General features: G+C 37.1%; 1 protein-coding gene across 1 annotated transcript in view; it reads left to right on the top strand.

The window, feature by feature from the left end:
- Positions 1-24,000, top strand: part of LOC145249363 (carbonic anhydrase-related protein 10-like) — a gene marked incomplete at its 5' end in the record, with an annotated part of 1,273,381 nt that overhangs the window by 733,142 nt on the left and 516,239 nt on the right. Inside the window, one exon of the mRNA XM_080110936.1 lies at positions 17,881-18,006. Within this exon, the coding sequence (XP_079967062.1) occupies positions 17,881-18,006 (126 nt within the window). The remainder of the gene's footprint in view (positions 1-17,880; positions 18,007-24,000) is intronic.

Raw genomic sequence — 24,000 nt, 5'->3', positions numbered from 1 at the left:
GCTCTTTAACGTTTTATTTTTGAATTAAAAATAGGGAGAGTTACTTTTAGAGCGATCGTCGTAGATAAACAGTATATAGGCAATGAACAGATACAGCGATAGAGATAGAGAGAGATAGAGCGATAGAGATAGAAAGAGGTAGAGCGATAGAGATAGAGAGAGATAGAGCGATAAAGATAGAGAGAGATAGAACGATAGAGATAGAGAGAGATAGAACGATAGAGATAGAGAGAGGTAGAGCGATAGAGATAGATAGAGATAGAGCGAGACACAGCGATAGAGATAGAGAGAGATACAGCGATAGAGATAGAGAGAGGTACAGCGATAGAGATAGAAAGAGATAGAGCGATAAAGATAGAGAGAGATAGAACGATAGAGATAGAGAGAGATACAGCGATAGAGATAGATAGAGATAGAGCGAGACACAGCGATAGAGATAGAGAGAGATACAGCGATAGAGATAGAGAGAGATACAGCGATAGAGATAGAGAGAGATACAGCGATAGAGATAGAGAGAGAGATACAGCGATAGAGATAGAGAGAGACACAGCGATAGAGATAGAGAGAGATACAGCGATAGAGATAGAGAGAGATAGAGCGATAGAGATAGAAAGAGATAGAGCGATAGAGATAGAAAGAGATAGAGTGATAGAGATAGAGAGAGATACAGCGATAGAGATAGAGAGAGACACAGCGATAGAGATAGATAGAGATAGAGCGAGACACAGCGATAGAGATAGAGAGAGATACAGCGATAGAGATAGAGAGAGATACAGCGATAGAGATAGAGAGAGATAGAGTGATAGAGATAGAGATACAGCGATAGAGATAGAGAGAGATAGAGCGATAGAGATAGAGATAGATAGAGCGATAGAGATAGAAAGAGATAGAGCGATAGAGATAGAGAGAGATACAGCGATAGAGATAGAGAGATACAGCGATAGATATAGAAAGAGATAGAGCGATAGAGATAGAGAGACATTGAGCGATATAGAGAGAGATACAGCGATAGAGATAGAGAGAGATAGAGCGATAGAGATAGAAAGAGATAGAGCGATAGAGATAGAAAGAGATAGAGCGATAGAGATAGAGAGAGATAGAGCGATAGAGATAGAGAGAGATAGAGCGATAGAGATAGAGAGAGATAGAGCAATAGAGATAGAGAGAGATACAGCAATAGAGATAGAGAGAGATAGAACGATAGAGATAAAGAAAGAGATAGAACGATAGAGATAAAGAAAGAGATAGAAAGTATAATTCTGTGCATCAGTCTTTATCTGATTAGCAATGTTTGGCCTTCTTTGTTAGATCCTCGATTCCCTTATCTCCAACTGCATCTCGGAAGGCGAGCATGCTAACTTGAAACTCTCCGAGGATTTTAGAATATTATAGACCGCTGTCATGGATCAATGTTAAGAAGATTAGGAATTAAAAGAGTGCATAAACAACGCGAACACCGGAACCTAGGATGCACAAATTAGATTAGCGCCTTTCCAAAGAAAGAAACCATTTTCAATTTACTGACCATTCGAAAAGACTAACGTATAGAAGGATTTTGCTAGAATATCATCAGTACACGTAGAAATACCGCCCTCTTTCTCTTTCTATTTCTCTCTCTCTTTCTATTTCTCTCTCACTCTGTCTTTCTCTCTATCTCTCGTATTCGTTACTAATTTTATTCGTTCAAAAAGACTCTATAATAAAATCTGTGAATACTTAGTTTATATGTAAAAGATCCGATATATATATATATATATATATATATATATATAAGTAAACAAGAAAGGAAAATGAAGGCATAAAAACTAAGTTTTAATATATATATATATATATATATATATATATATATATATGTCTGTATTTTTGAGATGAGGTGTTTTCATTGATTGAGATTGTCGGACTGACTTCCTCATCTTGGCTGTTATTGTCACAACGTTTGGGCCGTTTTGCCCCTCGGCCTTCGTCAGGTGTTTTGTATCGAACTGGGGAACCGTTTGTTAGGAGTCTCGAACCCAACCCTTTATTATTATTACGGGGGTACCGTGTTCGGACTCCAGCTAGGCTTTGGAACATAGTTGCTGATTCTCTGTTTTTAATGTTACTTTTTCCCTGCCTTCGTTCAGGATTGAACTTAGCAACTTTGGGTAACTGTAAACTTTGATACAACGTCTAGGACCACTCGGCCATATGTCACTAGGACAATTCTTACTTGGTTTTTGTTAATGTTAAACCTATTTTGTTATTCAAGATTTTCTCTCTCTATCAAAGGTGTCACAATTGCATTCAGCTCAATGCTTGGTTTGCTCAGTAGGTTGTTATGTCCGAGCATGTGAGCTGTTTCTTTAAGTTTTCTCACTTTCCAGTGCGTCTCTCTGTTTATTATTTTTACTTCATCCCATAGGGGGCGATGGTCCCCCCTCTCCATCCAGACATGGTTGGCTATACCCGATTTTTCCCTCTCCCCTTTAGTTACCGCTTTTCGGTGTTCTTCCACCCTTACTTTAAGGGGGCGGCATGTTTAACCCTTGTAAACTTTTCTGCAACTGCATGGGATGGAGTATATGCAGTTTTTGGTCATATTCTCCTCCATGCGGGCTTCACTCGTACCAGGTGTCATCTGAGTGTTGACTCGCTCTTGAATACCGTCCTGATGTTGTAGGGGGCACATATTCTCTGAATCTTTTCGGAGATGCCTCGTATGTATGGTAGGCAGACCATTGGAGGTTTTTGGGTTTCATTCTCCTCTCTTATACTATTAACACGTCTGGTGGATAGTATGCTGGCCTTCCTTGATATACTCATATCACGCACAGAGCATGGGTTTAAGACATCCGTATATCGCAAGCCTACCTTCACCGGACAATACCTAAACTTCAACTCCCATCACCCATACAGTATCAAACATGGAATCGCACGCTGCTTACAACATCGAGCAGAGACAATAAGTAACGACACCATTACATACCACCAAGAAATGGTCAAGTTGAAGAATACCCTCCGTAGTAACAACTACCCCGATAGCATAAGTGCATTTGAGAAGTTTTTTCACTGCACAAACAGAAGAGTTTAGCATATAAATAAAGAGTATGGTCTTTGATAAGACAGGAATGCGTTCGAAATGAATGTTTCTGTTTAGAGCACACGTAAATCATCACACTAAATTTTTACATTTTAAACTTTAATTCAAGCCGTTATAATAAAATAATTTCATAAAATCAACTGTATAGTCTCTACAGTGCAATGTAGACAATATATTGTGGACTAACTCACATGTGAAGCTTTCTTTCAGTGCAGCCTTGTGGGTCCACGACGAGTGTAGGGAATCAATCAATTTGATTGAAAATTTCACCGATTATGATAACAATAATGCATACGAACTGGGAACATTCGTTGACCCTTATTCGTTCCTGGTAACATCGAGCCTCCTTATATATATATATATATATATATATATATATATATATATATATATATATATATATATATATATAATTATTGTTTAATACCTACAGACACTAGTGTTTCATCATTTTCGGGCATCATCAGTTCAAGCTGTCAGGATTACCGCCGTTCGGAAGATTCGAACCCGCAAACGAAACCATCTCTGACTCCATTAGCAAGGAACAACCCCACAAGGCCAACGTTAACCGCGATGAATACAGTTGAAATTTAAACATTTATTTTTTAAATATCAAGACGGTAATAGTGATCTAATTATTATGACATCATTATCTGCGCGTGTAAGCTATAGTGACCGACTTTTAGCTTTAACTTAGAGTGCTCAACAATAAGAACCGAGTTCTTAAAGAGGCTGACATAATTATTACTATAATTATTTTTTATTTATTATATATATATATATACATATATATATATATATATACATACATATATATATATATATACATACATATATATATATATATATATATATATATATATATATATAATAGTCTAAACCAGTTTGGACTATTTTATAAAAATATATAATAATACAATTCAAAAAATGTTGTCTATTTAAATTGCCTTAAAAAGTAAATGCTTAAAAAGTGCAATTTAAACTAAGTGGAATAATTACGAAGTTCAAGAGATTGCACTCATATAAGGCAATTACGCTAGAAAAATCGCCATTACATTAGATGATTCAATTATATAACGGCAAAAAAGGAACCTTTAGTTAAAATGCTAAATAGAAAACGGGGATTATCAGCTGTTTATTATATAGTTGTTTCGAAAATTTACAAACAAGACAGATTTTACATTCATTGCTCTCCGGTGAAAAAATCCACTTCCTCAATAAAGAAATATAGATATAATTCAGGTATTATTCCACTAATATATAAATTTTAAAATAATATATCTTGATATGAGTAAATAAAAATAAATAAGTATAATAATATTATTAAAACCTTACTCTTACGGACTATTCTGTGATATGTAAGTTACCGTATAAATTTGCTTCGAACTAATAATGCATGAAAATTGTATATTTGTCCACACATGCTACCGAAAAATATGTTAGGTCTCGTTAAATTATTTTTTGGAATCAAGATAACTTATAACAAGTCAGACAATCCCCGCCTTTAATGTATTTTCATAATCACACTCTTTTTCACCCTGTTCTCCATTTTTTGATGTATGGTCTTTTCTCTTTTTTAAAAATACGTTTGAGATGTTTTCTCGTTCTTTTTTTCCTGTTTAATTTTTAACTTTACCGAATAAAACGTTATTTCATATAAATTTAATCATTGAAGAAACCACAGCGGAAAAATATTTTCCCGCCATTTTTACTGAGGATGTACACGTGTAAGAGAACAGCGCTTAATATCAGAGACAGAACTTTTGTACATTTATGGTCGAGAAAAAATAAGTTCCATTTGCGTCGGTTCTAATTAGTGTAAACATTGTAATGATTACAGCACGTTTTACTTCTTCCAATTTATCTTTCGTGTACGTTGTCTATAGATCGCACGGCTCAAAATTCTTCGTGTATTAAAGCCGCTAGCACTGTTAGCAACAGCAGCTCTCTGACACCTAAGATATGCAAATGACCAAGCCGGCTGCGCGAAGTCACGTCACAGAGGAACGAGGGAAAGAGTAAAGAAAATGCAGAGAAAAAAAAACACGTAGCCAGAGAAGCGAGGGGGAAGTCACGTGTTCGAGACATGGCCCGAAAATAACAGTAAGCAACAAAGAAGCGTCTTAAAGAAATATGTCGATGAGCTGTTTAAAACAAGAGGCAATGCGCTGTTGGAAATACCAAGATTAAATATCTTTTGTTAAAAAGAAAAAAAATGCTGAGTCGATTTTCTTTCGTTTTTCTTTTCTCTGTTTCTTTGCGAGACTTTCATCTGCAACGTGTTGGGGGCGTTAAAATGTTACGGAAGATTATTTTGAACTGCTAAAAAAAGATGTACAAACTACATTAGTTCCCATTAATAATTGACTTTGTCGGCAAATCCTGCTTCCTTTCTAACTCTTGCCCCATCTACTCCTATACAACGAATCATCCGTTAAGCTGATATTAGAATATTTTAATCTGAGAAAAATAGGTTTGCGAAAAATAGTTAAATTATAAAATATACAAAGACAAAATTCCAAATTAATATTCTTGCACGTTTTCATCTCTATTCTATTTTTTCTACACCTCTCTTCATCTCTCTTTTGTCTCTATGTGTTAAATAAAATTAATACTTGTAATGATATTCCAGATTTATAGAGACATATATAAAGTTTTTTACCTAAAAACAATATATTAAATTGTCTGGTTTGATCGATGTGGTCATACTGAATCTGGCGTCGAATCCGGCCGATGAAAACTAGACTGATTCATAATTTATTTAATTTACTAGCAGTTCAGCACGGCTTTTCTATGGCCCTATGTACTGTTTATAACTTGCCTTATGCACGAATACATTTATGTAAAATTACAAATATTTAGACCAAAATTTGCCTGAGTAATTCGTAGAGATCGCAGAGATCATTTTTTTTTAAACTTTGACCCCAATTTTTACTCCTTAACATTTATCATTTTGGTCTCAAATCAATATGCAAAGTTTTACCCTTTGTCTGCCCTTCTCTAAGACATCCATATATAAATATTCAAACATATTTAAGATTTGTTTGTCTATCTCAGATATTTGTTAATACAGACAACTAAAAATTATATATGCAGACAAACTAAATATTGTATATGTAGACAAACTAAATATTGTATATGTAGACAAACTAAATACTGTATATGTAGACAAACTAAATATTATATATGTAGAAAAACTAAATATTGTATATGTAGACAAACTAAATATTATATATGTAGACAAACTAAATATTGTATATGTAGACAAACTAAATATTATATATGTAGACAAACTAAATATTGTATATGTAGACAAACTAAATATTATATATGTAGACAAACTAAATATTATATATGTAGACAAACTAAATATTATATATGTAGACAAACTAAATATTATATATGTAGACAAACTAAATATTATATATGTAGACAAACTAAATATTGTATATGTAGACAAACTAAATATTGTATATGTAGACAAACTAAATATTATATATGTAGACAACCTAAATATTATATATGTAGACAACCTAAATATTATATATGTGGACAAACTAAATATTATATATGTAAACAAACTAAATATTATATATGTGGACAACCAAAAATCTTAGATATTTTCGATTAGATTGAAATTCCATCGATCGTTATTACATCTATAATATAAATCTCGCCTGTCTGTTTAAATGTATGTATGTATGTATGTATGTATGTATGTATGTATGTATGGCTGCATAAAGCTTTCGACAGAGGCGATGAATTTTCACGAGATTGTTATCGTTTTGAAACTCGACCCTTTGGGCAACAAATATCGAAAAATTGGCTAAAAACGTTAATTCCTTCACCCTCACCTGCGCACTTTTCTACAAAGAGGGGGCACTTTTTTAGCCGATATTTTCGAAAGCCATCCCCTCTTTTCGATTGACTAGCTTTAATTTAAACCTTCGCCACTTCCGGTTTGACGATAAACGCAACGGCAAAGACGTCACGTTTTTTTCAGGTTCTTTTCCTCCCTCGCCGTACGGGTTCGAGTCTGCCTGACTACTACCACTTTTTGTTGTATCTTGCTTAATACACATCTCCAAACACCCGGACAACGTCGAGCAATGCAGGACAACGTAGCATATAAATGAGATTAGATGAATTTCAATTCGATAGCAGAAACGAGTGCACAATATTAAAGGTTTTTAGTTTTCTCCTACTGCAAGAACTGTGACACAAGGGTCGATAAGTTGCATGGAAAGATCCGTGCTTCTATGAGAGGTACGCTGACCTGAAAAAAGTGCCTGGGCAGCCCCGTCGGCATTCCCCCGGTAAAGGCGCCTATGGCGATTAGCAATAAACTAGCTGTTTCTCTGAGAGAGGAGGCAAGGCCTGGGACAATGTACCTCCTAGAATTGCACCGAAGTATTATTGTCCGGCAATCAACAGAGACAACATCATTACATGAATGGTTGATTTTGGGTGGCTGGGTATAAAACTTCTTAATAAAATCATTGTAAAATTCTAATCTAATTAACACGAGAGGTGTAAAGTTACAACAAAAAATACACTCACGGTGTAACTGAAAGCAGGGTGATTAAATAACTATATTGTTAATCTTAGACTAGGTAGATTGAGAGGTGTTTCTTTATATATATATAGACCAACGTACATGTGTAACTTAGTGTGTGGTGCCGATAGAATTTACTCTTTTTTTCTTCATCATTTTGTGTTCGATTTTCATCCGGTCTTACCGGTCACACCTATATAAGATGAAAGACCTTCTGATGTGTTCTGATCGATGGAAAATTTGACGCTCTAGGAAGTTGGACAATAGAAAATTCTCACATCTCTCTTTTTCTCGAATATATATATATATATATATATATATATATATATATATATATATGTGTGTGTAAATATATTTCATGTATATATATATATATATATATATATATATATATATATATATATATATATACTAGCAGACCGCCCGGGCGCTTGAATATAATATTTGATTAATTCAGGTTCCGTATTAATTATTATATAGTAATGATTTAAAAGCTAAGTCACTACTGAGAATCAAAACCAAAACGTTTAGCGTACGATTTACATTTTTCCTTTGAGATTAATGCCTGACCTATGAAGGCATATATTCTGGAATGGCTAAAAATTAAAACATGACCCAATATCTATTATGTTACGCATGCATATTTGTGATGGCGTCGTTCGACCTTTACCTGGCAATTTCCACTTCTTTAATTTTCACACATTTGCACCGATTTTCCCCGATTAGAATCCAAATATAAAGTTTCGTATGGGTAATATATATATATACAGAAGGAGGTGTATGTTTACTATAACCTTTTTACGCAAATATTACGCAAGTATAAATCATGTAGAATATCTGCATGAATATAACTACGTGTAATAGTTAACTAAAGATGATCATTTTATAAGAAAACTGAAAAATCTAAGAGGGAATTAATTAAAATGAATGTTTAAATTAATACGCAAATTACCTAGATCTTTTGCAGACGATGCAATTTCCGGAGTCATATATAACTAAGTAGTATTTTCCTTTCAAACGAACAGAAAAAGGCTTTTGAATATGAATATCAATACACACAAGATATACAACAAATTTATAGGACTATATATATATATATATATATATATATATATATATATACTAGTAGGTTGCACGGCGTTGCCTCGTCGTTAATACGCGAAAATACTATATTTTAATTCATGTATATTTCTTATTCGACAAGCAGCAAAATTCCGCCCCCACACTGTGGAAATCCCTAGATGACATAAAACCTTCTACTCAAATAGTTTCTTCATTCGAACTGCTAGAATTTGAAATTCTCTCCCGGGTCCCTGCTTCCTTGACTGTACTGACATGCAAAAGTCTAAGTATAATGTGAACAGACATCTCGCTGCCCAACTCCCTACACACCATCCCTGCAAATCTTGTCCCAAATAGTAGCTCCTTTCAACTTAGCCGCAATACGCCTTGTTTGGGATGAAAAACAAAGAGATGGAAAATGATTATAAAGCCAATTCTCTAATGAGTATCATCCAATCTACTGTAATGATTTCAAAAGGTATGCAAACATACGTCTTGGGTACCGTCCGCAAGAATCGAAACCAGAACGTTTAGCGCTCCATCCTAGTCCATATTTATCTCCTCAACACCGTTATCGTCTAAGCTTCTGACAGATGGATACGAAAGATAAAAATTTTCCGATTTTGAGCTATGAATGCTTAATTTTGCGCATGCACAAAAGTAGCAGAAAAAGTAATATATTATTCGACTTAGCCTGCCAAGGTCAACTCTTCTTTAGTTTTCAATTTGGACTTCTTGGCAACACTTTTTTGCTAGCTAAATACCAAATCGAAAGCTTGCTACAGGTCCAATTACCCTATATACCAAATTTAAACTCTTTAGATTATATATATATATATATATATATATATATATATATATATATATATATATATATATATATATACTAGACTAGACTAGACTAGACTACCCGTGACCCGTTGGGTCAGTATGTTATATTAGCTATGGAATTCATGTATGAGCGTGACACTCGTGGCGTAAAGAATATAGTTTTTTTTTATGTAACAGAAACATTTGGAAGTATATAAAAAGGAAAAAAGAATATAGATATATTTCTATGAGTCCCATCAGTGCATAAAATAATTTCAGTCAGGGGAGTAAAACACAATCGCAAAGTCATCCTTGACTCCGTAGGCTGGTGTTCAACTACGAATAATTAGCACGACTAGTCAAGGAATTAGGTTGTATTAACACTGGTAGGCGCGCACAAACAGTAAACAACCAGATAATATTCCACGACTGCAAGACTTCAAGTACTGCATTGCGCTTAGTTTTACGGCTTATTTATAATTCCCTAAAGAGTGTTAAATCAGTTAAGAGCTGATCATTGTTAGATATTTTTTTTTGTTACATTTGTGTTTATTTTTATTTCCATTAATCATTCAGACATTTATTTTATTTTAATTAATTTATTTATTTTTTGGTAATTCCGCTATTTCCTCTTCAAATTCTTTTAAAAAGCCCATAAGTGATGACTTCTGCTCACACGGCGGCTAATTACCGGACTTGCCGTATAATGTATAGTGTTCGATCCATAGGCTAAACGATGAACGAACGGACGTACTACGGACGCGAATAGATTCTAGCCGATTCTTTAATGGTAACAGCTTCGTTCACTCAATCGATCTTTCATTAATTACAGAACTAGCCTGGATTACCGGCGTTGCACGGGTGTTTGGAGGTGTGTGTTGAGCAAAAAAATAAGTTGTAGTAGGTAGGCAGGCTCGAACCCGTGATGCGGAAAAGAAAGTGGAGGTGTGTGTATGGGTGTTAGTTGATCAAAATAAAAAAGGAAAATTATAAGCACAAAAAGGTAGTAGTAGGCAGCCAAGCTCGAACCCGTACCGCGACAGAAGAAAAGAAAGTGGAAAAAAACTAACGCGTTAGCTGTTACGCCCATCACCAAACCGGAAGTCGCGACGATTTAAATTAACGCCAGACAATCGAAAAGAGGGAATGACTTTCGGAAATATCGGCGAAAAAAGCGACCCCTCCCTGTAGAAAAGTAACCAGGTTAGGACGAAGAAAATAATGTTTTTGACTAATTTTTCGATATTTGTCGTCCGAAGCATCAGCTTTAAAACGATACCAATCTTGTGAAAATCCGTCTCCTCTGTCGAAAGTTTTTTCGAGACATACAAACATACATACATACATTTAAATAGACAGGTGAGATTTATATTAAAGGTGCGATTTTCTGTGTAAGACATCGCTTGTTTTTTTTTTGTTTGTTTTCTTTTGTTTTTCTTTTGTTTTTGTTTTTTTCATTCACAGGTTTTACGTGTTTGTTAATTGTTTTTATATATGTGTAATGTTTCCTGATCAATAGTTTATGTCTCGCCTGCGCGTACATTGTTTTGCTTATTTGTTGTGTTCCGTTTTGTTTTGCAACATATTAACCCCATTCATACGATTTCACACTGAATCCAGCCGTTCTGGTAAAATTGAAAGTTGTGCTGCAAGTGTTTAAACCCTTTCAAATATCTGTCCATGTCAACACTTAGAAATTTTTGGATCTTGAATTTTCTTTCGACAGCCCCGTAAGTCTCACTTCCCTTATTTTGTCCTTTACTTCTCACATTCAATAAGCGACGTTTCTGACAAAGGGGAAAGAATTGCTGTTTCTTAGATTAGTATCTGTCACTGTAACATTTATCGATGGCTAGTTTTTCTTTTCATTGATGTATTTTTAGATGTGTAGCATTTAAGTATGAGAAATACTACCTCTAATAATATAAAATACTACCACTAATAATATAAAATACTACTAGTAATATGAGAATAACAGGGAAAATGATAAAAAAATATTTCTCCTGGTTTCACAGATTATAACACCACTTCTTCTCTTTGTTTCCATCCCTGTCCACCTTTCTTTTTTTTCCTTCTTCTTTTTTACCAATCAAATGACAGGAATTATAAAGTAAATAAAAAGTTTCTAGCAAAAAAATTAAAGATAGTTAGGAAAGCAGAACCGACAAATCCACGTTGCATTGGTATAAACACTTGGTATTTCATTACAAAACGGTTCCGAATACGACCACAGATCCTTACAAGTGGTTTCATGCCTTGTCTGGGGGTGATTTGCGTAAAAGAGGAACACCCGATTTGGTTTTAGGTGATAATTTAAACTCTGGGTTATATTTTTGATGTTAATGCATTTTTTTTTTTTTTTTTTTTTTTTTGTATAATGTAGTTTTTTTGTATAATGTAGTTAGTACCGATTTGCTGTGCGTTTCTTTTTCCACGGGTATAAATTAAGTCAACTGCTACATCAATAGCTGATGCTTCGGCACCACAAGTCGATGCTTTGCCAGGAAGTTATATTCTGCTACATATGTCTCGATCTATATCCATATATCTATAGAATTTTTTAAAATCTATTTTTCATTATTCCAAAATGTATATGGTATTTAAATGTTTTTTTTTTTATTTTTGAGTATTTAGTTAGGTCAAATGTTAATGTTGGTTGTTTCCCAGGCCAAGCTGACGGATTCGTACATTATTGATACATCTAACTTGGACTTATGTTTAACCTGCCTAACTTGCAATCAATGTTGATTGCTCTTATGATATTTAAGTAGGCTGTTTTTTATTTATTTGTTATTTAGTTAGTTCAAATACTATTCTTGTTTGTTTTGAAAGTTAAACTGAATGTTTTCGTCTAGCGGTTGCATGGATTATTCATACATCTTACTCGGGTTTATCTTAAATCTGTGCAACTCGCAGCCAATATGGGTTGATCGCCTCCTTCTTGTTTACAAATAAATTCTAGCATTATGGTTGGTTAAGGCATTCGTATAAAGAATGCTAATTTAATATGATGATGCGCTGAATGGTATTATTTTTGTTTGAATAACTATTGTACTTTGGGGTAATTGCGCCAAATCCGCTGGTAATTACGCCAACTAGAAAAGTGCTCTTTTTGTGCGTGGTTGCCAAAAGAGCACCTTTAGCTAGTTGGCACAATTACCTTGGACTTGTCGCAATTACCTCAAAGTACAGTGCCACTTTTCCCGGAATAATTGTGCAGTATGTTCTTTAAACACTTCCTAGTAGATTTATGACCCTATCTATCAATTAAGTGTACGATTAGTCATTTACGATTCCTAATCTATTTTTTCCTGCCTATTCTGTTTCACAGCCTGATAATTAGATGGTCCTCCAAACCTTCATGGGCGTGATTCAGAGCTCCACCCGATCGTGTGGCTTTAGTTTAGGATTTTTCTTAAGCATGTCTTAGTCGAATGGTTGCCGTAGCTTTCCGATTCATTCTGCACCAGACTAGTCGTGCCTCCCAGGCCCCTCACTGTGGAGTAAATGGAATCCATTAATCTACAACATATGTACCTGCAAAATAAAGTCATTTACAGACCAATTGTATGCAAAACATTTACTCTTTCTCGCCTTTTCCCCTTTGGTTACAGTTCAATGGAGACAAAAACACAAACATTACATATAATTCCAAAATGCTCACGCTTCCTGACAATAACATGCGTTTTTTGTTTTGTTTTTTCGGAAATAAACACTTCCATTTGATTTAAGCAATTCCTACATTAATTCCGACATACATGACTGCTGCGTAACATTCAGAGCTAGAGGGCGTAACTTTTACTCACTAATTTATTAGTTTGCACCACTTTTTCATAAGTCACTGGAAATACCACTTCTACGTTTATTTTTTACATCTCGGTTCGTCATTGTTTCTATTTCATATTACGCGCTATTGTACTACACAAAATATTACAAGCAAAACAGATTTTGTAACATAAAATACCTTTAATTTTACACAAATTTGAGTATTGATTTATTCGTTATAAAACAAATTCAGTGAGATCATAGTTAATTAAAATATGGTATGATTTTTTTTTTTCGAAAAATAATCGAATAACTGATTCTTCAAACTCAAGAAAATTTTATATTAAACTTTGGGACATACTATACACGGGTTTTTCTAGCTTCCTTTATTAAGACTATGCTTTTTTTTAAGTACAGAAGCGAAATAGTAAACGTATGCATGAATTTAATCTAAGAATAAACAATCTGCCCATTTCAGTCGGTGCAGTGGCCGCCACAGGACAGAATAGACAACATAAGTTGTGCGCTTCTAGATAATAACCTACGTTCAAATGTATATATATATATATATATATATATATACATATAAACAATAATTATAATAATAATTAATAAATAAACTAGTATGAATGAAAATAATTCAAGATCTATCTAAATACTTTTAAGTTAAAACTAGATAATTATTTCATAAATAAAAACGAAAATTCATTCCCCCTAAAAAAGAAAACAAAAACAGATTAGAATCACACATCAAGTAAACTTTTTCCGAATAAATAGGTGTACATTAGTTGATGCAAGTACGAGTGGGAATAACAAAGAATTTGACTAGCTAACTAGCAAACTCAACACAAATTGTATATATAAAAACGAGCCGAATCCACACGAGGATAAAATGCGAGAAATTATGTGTAGCTTTATTGGCAAAAATATTTTCAAAATTTATTATATAGCTCTACTCACGTATTGAACATGGTTGAAAAAAATGCTGAAAATAGATGCATACATTTTTTTGCAGATACATGATATATATATATATATATATATATATATATATATATATATAAAATACGTTAATGATATGCATTTTGTATAGATTTTATGACGTCAAGAGCGTATCATTAAATAGCATTCACAGATTTTGTAGTTAAAATTGTTGCAGAGCGCAGTGCATCATCACACGAATGCACTCAAAATAAAGCGAAGAAATGTACATTATTTGCCAACAACGCTGAAAATTACCGCTCATTTCGGTGACAACGAAATCATCTGCAATTTTCCTCCTCGACATAATTTCGGCTCGTATGACAGACAAACTTGTTACCTATAATTTGGCAAGAAGTATAGTTTCAGTTTCCACGAGTTTTGCTGACGCTGGAGTAAGACGTCAATTGGTTTTCTACGAGCTTTTATTGACTTCAAATTCCACCGCAGGAGGCTTGAAACAAGTCAGCACACTAAAGAAAGTGAATGATGGCCTACAAAAATGCCTGTGCAGTTCCGTTTGCATTGATCGGTAGGGATGCATCAGGCGATAAGCAATCAACAAACCCCGAAAAAACATTTATGGGATGATATACCTTCTCGGACTGTACAGAACAATGTCTCAACCGAAACGAAGCAATTACACCGATTTCAAAAATAGTCTAGTTCGATTGTTTCATTTTATACCTTATAAATCCTTCTCTGCTTTTAAATACCGAATCCTTTCAATTTTTTAACACCTATAATTGTTTAAATTCTTTATATCTTCGACTATTTATTTATGATGTTTGGTTTGGTTGTTTTGTAGAATATATCGTAAAACTTGAATTTAACTTGAAAATACTATTTAAAAAAACGCGGTCACAAAAAGTGCATCAACACCGAAAATTTTTGGTTTTGCAAAACATGATTAGATTTTAGGGTTAAACAATAACAGCAATTTTGTTCACTTGTCGTTCTCCATTTTTCTCGGTCTGCTTCCTGTACTCTGACGGAAAAGTCCGACAAATTCGTTTTACCTTAAATATATAATTTTGGGAAAATAATGCTGAATAATCCAAAGTTTTCGTTGCGCTAATGTTTTTATTATTGTTATACAATCCATTGGGCTCAATTCAAATATATTTGTTTTGAAATTTCATTCAATATAGTTTTAATAATTTTATATGTACAACACCCGTGGGAATTCCACGAAATAGGAAGTAAATTAAATCAATAAATATGTTTTAGTAAAGCTGATATTTTGTGGATAGCATGAAAAATTAGTCTAACATCGTTTGTATTAAACGTTAAGATTGATTAATGTAAAAAGACTTAATTTCGTGGCGGTGAACGATGATCCTTGCGTATGTTCCTTGCCAATAAAGGCAAAGATTTCTTTCTATCTATCTATCTATCTCTCTCTCTCTCTCTCTCTCTCTATATATATATATATATATATATATATATATATATATATATAATGGTATGTAAAATCCATGCAATTTTTATACTATAAAATATTCTTTTACTATATACTATATATTTTATACTATATTATTTATACTAAAATTTTAATTACTTTTTGTAAAGAACGCAGTTTGATAATTTTCGCAAAGGACAAGCTAGGAAAAATAGTATATGTTTGTTGTAGGCCATAAGATCTCGCGTAACAGCGTTTAATTATTTAAGATAGATAAATATAAATGGCGTTATTTAACATCATGCTTGTTTTGAATAATACAAGCAGCTTCGCTTGAGCCCTATGTATTGTTCATAACTTAACTTTATGTATATATATATATATATATTAAATGTTTGACTCATGTCCAGGTAACCTACATCCAACATTTCAAGTGTTTAGACACAAAATTTGCGGAGGAGTTTAGCAGAGTGTTCAGAGGTGAACTATTTATACTTTGACCTCTTGGCAGCCAAATTCTCTCCCAAAACTGATTTAAAAGCTTACTGCATGTCTGATTCAGACCCTTTATGTAAAATTTCAAATGTTTATACTCAAAATTGACTAAGTAGTGTGCTAGAGACCGCAAAGATAAAATCTGTTGAACCTTGACACTTTGGCAACCAAATTTCCGGCTAATTGATAAGCTTGCCCTATGTCTTTATGTAAAATTTCAAATGTATTGACCAAAAATTGGTTGAGTAATTTGATAGAGACCTCAGAGGTCAATTTTTTTAAACTTTGATCCCAATTTTTATTCCTTCAAATTTATTGTTTTGGGCTCAAATCAAATTAGAATGTTTGATCCATGTCCAAGTGACCTACATCTAAAATTTCAAGTGTTTAGACCCAAAATTGGCGAAGGAGTTTTAAAGGTCAAATCGTTGAACTTTGACCTTTTGACAGCCAAATTTCTGACTGAAGACCGATTTTAAAAAATTTTCCCCCAAATCTCAATATGCCTTATGTGAAATTTTGAGTCTTTCGACTGAAAACTAACAGAGTAGTTTGTAGGGAAATGTACACACACAAACAGACACACAGACAACTTCAGTTTTATAGATATATAGATAGATTTATAATTTTCTTACTAAAGAAAAATTGTGTAATTAATACAAAAAATGTGATTATGCAACTTTGTTGTACGTTCGTTAAAGTTAATCAAACTTTAACACAGTTATATTATATAGAAGAACCTCAAGAGAGACTTGGAACTTAGGTTTGCTGACGCGATCCGCGTTGTGGAATATGAATAAACCTAGTTTAGTTTACAATGGCTGTCACTAGGACCGAATACCAAGTCAAATATGTGAGAATATGTAAAACTCTTTGTTTTCAATGATTGGAATATGAGTACAGGAATTGTCTATAATTTAGTTAGTTTTTACACTCAATCACAGTCTCAAAAGTGAGCCAAGTAATGATGTAAGCTTGTAAAAGATGGCAGTTTCTCATAATGCCAAACATTAGTCGAGGATGCAAACTCGACAATAAGTTCGCTAGAATATGGGCCATTGTGATATTGATGGCTTTGCATCTTGGGAGGGGTTTGAAGTTTTGTTTGTTAGGCATTAAATCACAAGCGTTTCAGTTAGGCAAAGAAAATCACATATTTGAACGATATACTAGAGATGGAGTGGTAATTTCAATTTCTCTAGAAACGCATGCTCTGTTATTAATCGTCGCCTATCTCATCACCTAGTCTTCACTTTCTGTAAATTACGCTGTTGCTCGGTTGTATTTGAAATCTAGGGTATACCTCGTTCTGAGCAGTCGGCCAAGAGTTGCTTGCTTTATTCCTTGCTCCCTCTAGCCTTGTGTCTGTCGGGATGAGGTAGGACTCTGTGTAATCCAAGAAGACTCAGCCTCTCACACTTTATCATTTCACTTTTAGAGATGGCTTAGTTTATTTCTAACCACATGATATGCATCTATCCGGAAATGCCGAGAGATTTTTTCAGGTATTGCAACAGCTCTTTTCCCCTGTATTTTTATTATTATTATTTCCCACATAATACGCTTGTTTTACCGTACTAATATACTCTGTAAATAATGGAACACACAATACACTCATATTAATCCTTGTTTTTTCTCTTGTTCCTTTATATTTCGGCATTAATGTTTCACTCTTAACATTGAAAGTAACTATTTTTTTGTTTTACATTTACATTTTTTTCTTTTTGACAGATGCGCGAGTTGCGGTTGCTAAACCAAGAGGAAATCGCTGGAAGTTTTTTATTGGGGAATAACATCCGGCCTGTAATGCCGCTTAATAGGCGGACGATCCGAACCAATATTAGCCCTGAGGGACATGTAAGTAATCTTGTTATTCTCGTTGTTATTATTTTTTTTTATCAGTTTATTCTTATCGCAATTTCTGACAGCACTACTTAGCGTATTTGACAGCATATCGCACGGATCCCCTCCTTTGAAAAGGGAAATTATCCTGCGTCGCATGAGGTCAACTATCAACTTCTGATTCTGATGTTTTGGGAATGATGATCATGATTTCAAACGATTTGATCGTGAATAAAAAAAAAAGAAAGCTAGAGGGATGCTAAATTTTATCTTCTTCCTTGTTTACTTTTGTATAATATCGCTATCTCCGCAACTCTTATTTTGTCTCTCCATTTACGTCGGCCGCGTGCTATATCGGAATGTACACCGTCGATTTTCAAGTCCTGGTGAACCGTATACCGCCAACACTGGTTTGTTTGCTCATTTGATTGCCGGCCTTTCACTGTCAGCTTGTACGTCACCTTGCGTAGGCTAGGTTGGCATGGATCTTGTCGGAAGTTCGAGATTATTCTAAGCTGTGTTCGAGCAGAGTAATATCTGATATCCAACAGAAAACCTTCGTTTCATAGGGTCCACAGGTGTTATTTTATCCCTTAAATTTCTGCTGTCGTGTGTCTGATCGGGGTGCATAACGTCACTTTTCAAGTCCTGATGAAGTGTGTAAAGCTACATCTGTTTAGCCGTTCTCTTACCAAACGACGTACAACTCTCAGCTATGACGCCACCTTGGAAATATTGTCTTTGGCCCGTAGAACGTAACATTACTATTTCGTAGTGATTTTGCGTATATTACGGTATCGAAGCGGCACCAATCCTAAAAGAGTTGAACTGGCTTCCCACAAATAAAACAAGTTTCATAGGAATATTAGATGCACAAGCGATCTCTAGTCGCTTGTGTATCCTCGTCTAGGTAGATGACGAAGTCATGGGAATATGAAATCGATATTATTATTACGAGAGGTGATTCAGTATATATTTAACATTTCGCCAAGTAAAATACGCTTTGTTATATATATATATATATATATATATATATATATAAAGTGTAAATGGTAATTTGCTTGAAGCATTGCTGTAAAGGAATGTGTAAAAGTGAGAAATTACTGTAAGAAAAAAATGTAGGGAAAAATTCAAGATGGCGCCCGACTCTCTCTTTAACACGGTAAGATATCCTCAACACGGCACAAGAAGCAACAGCCACACGATTCCCCAGCCAACTCAATCGTCACTCCCCCACGTCTTTCCCCTCACCCGCTTTTATCGTCGTTCTAGGTCGGCTAAATTTGCATATTCCGAGAATTCGTGTGACTTTGCGAGACATCATACTTTACAAAAGACGGCGGTCGCCATCTTGGTCCCTCTTTTCTATTTTTGGTCGGTAACGCTGAGCTGGTCTCGAGGTAAGTCTTTTTCCCCTCATCCGTCTCTCCCACGTACCCACACAACACGCAAACACGCGGGCGCTTATCTCCTGGATGCACGTTACACTCCCCCCTGATCTGATGATCACATAGAGAGCACTGGGGGGGTGGCCTTTTAGTGCGTGTGCTTCTGCGAAGAGGTACATTCACTGTTTCAGATTCGGGCTCTGGATCTGGTTCCGCCTCATCAGATGAAGTATCGCTATCAGTCTCTGGAAGGGGCTCACTGAATCCGTGCATCGGCAGCTCATCGCTAGACGCTTCACTGCTTTCTTCTGTAGTTGTATGACGCACCTCGGTAGCTGGGCGAAGATCTCGCACATGTCGTGGGGTTCCATCGACCAAAACAGACTGCTGGCTAATCACTCCAGATATGTGTCCTCGCTTAAACTTGTCGGTGCACCGATTTCCTGGAGGCCGCACCCACACTGGATCTCCCACTTCATATCTGTTATATGTTCCCTTGTCGGTTGGCTGCGTAGTGTTGATTCCCTTCACTCCGACTTGGTACGTGTAAATAGCATTCGCAGGTGCGGTTGAAGGGGACGTCCCGTCCTTTGGCGTAATGTTGTACCAATATGTTGCTTCCGCAATAGTACATCGCTTCCTGGCAGCAATTCTCTTGATGCTGCGATGGCTTCTTTCAGCAATGCCATTTCCTGATGGCACATGCGCACATCGCAACCGTAGACGGACGCCCCACTCATCTAACAACTGCCGGACTTGCTGGCTACAAAACGCTGCATCATTGTCAGTCAGGAGCTCTTCCGGCGCACCTCGCTCAAAAAAAATGGATGATAGGTGGCGAACAACATTTGCTGAATCCTGTCTGGTCATCTGCCGCCACACCGCAAATCTCGTAGGCCCGCAATCAATGAGAGTTAGAAAGGGCTTGCCACTGTAATGGGTAATATCCATGGCCAGCCGCTGCCACACACTCTCAACTTCCAAGCGACCCTTCTGCCATCGCTCTGGTGCAGGATCAATAGACTGGCAAGCCTCACAATTTCTGACGATCTGTCTGACATCCATCTTGGTCACTGCTGGGTATGCACGCCTCACAAAATAAAGGGTCCTCTTGATACCCGGATGTCCGCTCTGTGCATGAATTTTTTGTATTTGACATGGGTCGATTGCAACTGCACAAGATCGAGCAGTAATCTCCATTCCCATCTTCGCGGCTTCATACCATTTGTGAGGTACACGGGTCAGTTGGTCAGCACGATTACAATGTGATGGCACCAGAGTGACGCTCAGTGATAGCCCATACTCAGATACCAGGTTTTTTAGCGTGTCTAGCCTTCTCCGTATTAACATTTCGCTTGCTGCCTTGGTACGGATTCGTGTCCGTCCTGAAAGTGTGTCAGACACCCAGTGGTAGACACAGAGAGAATCTGTGTACAAGGTCAACTTCTTAGACTGCCATTGCAGGGCCAGATTTACCCCCTTTACAACAGCGTCCAGCTCTGCCAGGTTGATATGCTGAGAATCTGTTACGGGCCGCAGCCAACATGCATCCTCGAACACGTTTCCTCCTTGCTCCAACGATACTCCCAACGCCAAAGAACTGGCATCAACCCACACACCTACGTTGTCTCCGTTAACACACCACCGCCCACAGGCAGGGTCCTTCTTGTTCACTCTCTCCAGTGTCTCCTTAATCATCAGAGTTAGTAGGACATCATCGGATATGTCATCCCAACCCGTGGTTGTTAAATTTGCTCTGCGTTTAATCACACCAACAGCTGCGCGGAGCCAGCCACAGACTGGTAAGTGACCAACAAGTTTTCCACACCAAGAAAAAACGGTCCGCCTTGTAACGAGGTTGGGGATGCTTGGAATTTCACTGCCACGCCTCCATTGTAGGGTGCCATCCTCTTCATAAACATCCAATCCCAATACACGTGCTCCTTCCCTTAAACGTTCGGGATTCTTGCATTCCAGACCAAACTGAGCCAACTTTTCTTTGACACACGACGCAGACTGTACATCTTCATTGACGTATACGTCATCAATGTAAGCTGACGTTGAGTCCCTCATGGGCTTTTCTTGGGACAATACTGTGTTGACAATAGTCTTCATGATCTGTGGTGCCACATTTAGGCCGAAGCCAAGGCGTGTAAGGCAGTACCTCTGCCCCTGGAACCAAACTGTCTGGAACGGCCACAACGTCTCATCAACTCGCACCTGTAAATAGGCTTTTCGTAAATCCAATATTGAGACATTAGTGCCTTTCTGACGCCATTCCCTCAACTTACTGGCGCATACGTCAGCATCGGCAGTGTAGGCTTCAATATGCTTGTTAAGCTCCCTATAGTCCAGCACGGGCCGTACTTTCGACTTGTTATGCTGGACTACTGCCATCAAGGGTATTAGACCCTTCGGAGGCCCAAGCTTGTCCTCAGGGTAGGGGATTAACCAGCCATCTTGGATCCACGCCTTTAGTTCCCTTTCATATTCTGCTCGGGCCTCACTGGGTATAGGGTACTCTGCAACCCCATTCTTGAGTTTAGTCGGTGCCATTCCCTCGGTCCACTTCCAAGATGCAATCCAGGCCCTCTTGCGCGAGTCGTAGTCCACTGTAAAATCCGGCCGATCGATATGGAGCGCTGCACACACTGGGGCCTCTAAGAATCGCACCTTTCCATCCCGATGAATTGCGACTCCCCCCAGCGCCTTGATGGCATCGTATCCGAGCAACAGGTCAAACCCCAGGAGATTTCCTTGGGTCACGAGCACATTGATCTTAGTGGCTGCACCGGTGTCCGTGTAGATCTTGACAGTTCCAGCTCCACAGCATGTCTGGGTCTCGCCTCCTATCGTGGTGACTTTGATCTTCCTCTTAGTCCAACTTGGACACAGCCTGGTGCTCACTATAGTATGCGAACAGCCTGAGTCGAGAAGTGCTAAGCAGGGTATCCTGTTTACGTAGACGGTTATTACTGGTTGCGCCTTGTTCAAATTTTGCTCGGGGAGCAGGGCGGCGCTGACGTCCTCTCCCCTGATACGTTTCCCGCACAGTTTTGGGCTAGATGCCCCAAACCGCCACACTTAAAACAGCGCACACGCCCCCTGTTGGTGCAATTCCTTGCAAAATGTCCGCGTCGGCCGCAGCGAAAACATTTCCCATTGCTTGCAGGGTTCTGATTCGGAATCTCCCGAGCGCCAATCTGGCCTGTCTGTGTCGCCATCACAACTGGTTCCCCCAGGTCCTCCTCATCTTTGATGATGGCTCGAGCACGTTCCATCAAGTGTTCCATGGTCGTTGTTGAAACGCTGGTTGAGGCTCTCAGTAGCTGCTTCACCCGAGTGGGAAGGCCCGCCACAAACGCGTACGCAAGCGTCCGCTCCGACACCCCTCCACCGAACAGAACTGCAAGTTTCTTTAACTCAGCGAAGAAAACGTCCACGCTTTCCTCCGGTAGAAGTTTTCGGGAAGCAAATTTTTCATAGGCCGTACAAGGATCCATGGCAAATGCCTTGTACAGCGCAGCTTTAATTGCGGTGACATCTCCCTTTTCGGCAGCACTGAGTTGCTGATATACACTCAAGGCACCCCCAGCCAATCTCAGGGGAATTACAGTGTGTACCCTTTTCACCTCACAAAGGTCGCACGTCAGCTCGACCCTTTCAACCCAGTCGACGATGGACGTGGACCCGTCAAACTCGGGTATGAGCTTTAAGTCAAATTTCGACTCGGTCATAGTCCTAGAGGCCAAATGGCCGAAATAGCTTGTAAAAGTGAGAAATTACTGTAAGAAAAAAATGTAGGGAAAAATTCAAGATGGCGCCCGACTCTCTCTTTAACACGGTAAGATATCCTCAACACGGCACAAGAAGCAACAGCCACACGATTCCCCAGCCAACTCAATCGTCACTCCCCCACGTCTTTCCCCTCACCCGCTTTTATCGTCGTTCTAGGTCGGCTAAATTTGCATATTCCGAGAATTCGTGTGACTTTGCGAGACATCATACTTTACAAAAGACGGCGGTCGCCATCTTGGTCCCTCTTTTCTATTTTTGGTCGGTAACGCTGAGCTGGTCTCGAGGTAAGTCTTTTTCCCCTCATCCGTCTCTCCCACGTACCCACACAACACGCAAACACGCGGGCGCTTATCTCCTGGATGCACGTTACAGAATGTATGGAAGTTTTAAAAGCCAAAAGCAATGCGGAAAGGACCGGAATCATGAGCGTAAAGAAAAGAAAAATAAACAAATAGACGGGTATGTTTTTATTATGTTTTTTAGTAGTATTTTTTATTTTGATATCAGAATAACAAACTAGTAAAAACATAATAATAAAAAAGATAAAATAAAGTTAAACACAGTTATCTCCCTACATCATAGGTCACGCGAATTTATAACAAAAAATAAATAAATAAATAAAATAAAATTTCCCCCACCCAGCTAGCTACGGTTTAACTAGTCACATCTTACTGCGGTCCTGACTTCTATCTGCAGTCCTGTTCTTTTTCCGCCATCTTGAATGTACTTTCGTTTTCTTTTTGAAAGGGGGAGGTGTTTTTCTCCCGAAATTAATCAAAGTTCAATATTACCAACGGACTTTATAAATACCGGACATACCAAC

Source organism: Euprymna scolopes, chromosome 28 (genome assembly GCF_053919585.1).
Source record: "Euprymna scolopes isolate OS-2025 chromosome 28, ASM5391958v1, whole genome shotgun sequence".
Taxonomy (NCBI): domain Eukaryota; kingdom Metazoa; phylum Mollusca; class Cephalopoda; order Sepiida; family Sepiolidae; genus Euprymna; species Euprymna scolopes.
Note: the sequence above shows the minus strand (reverse complement) of the source record. Positions and strands in the feature narration are given on the sequence as shown.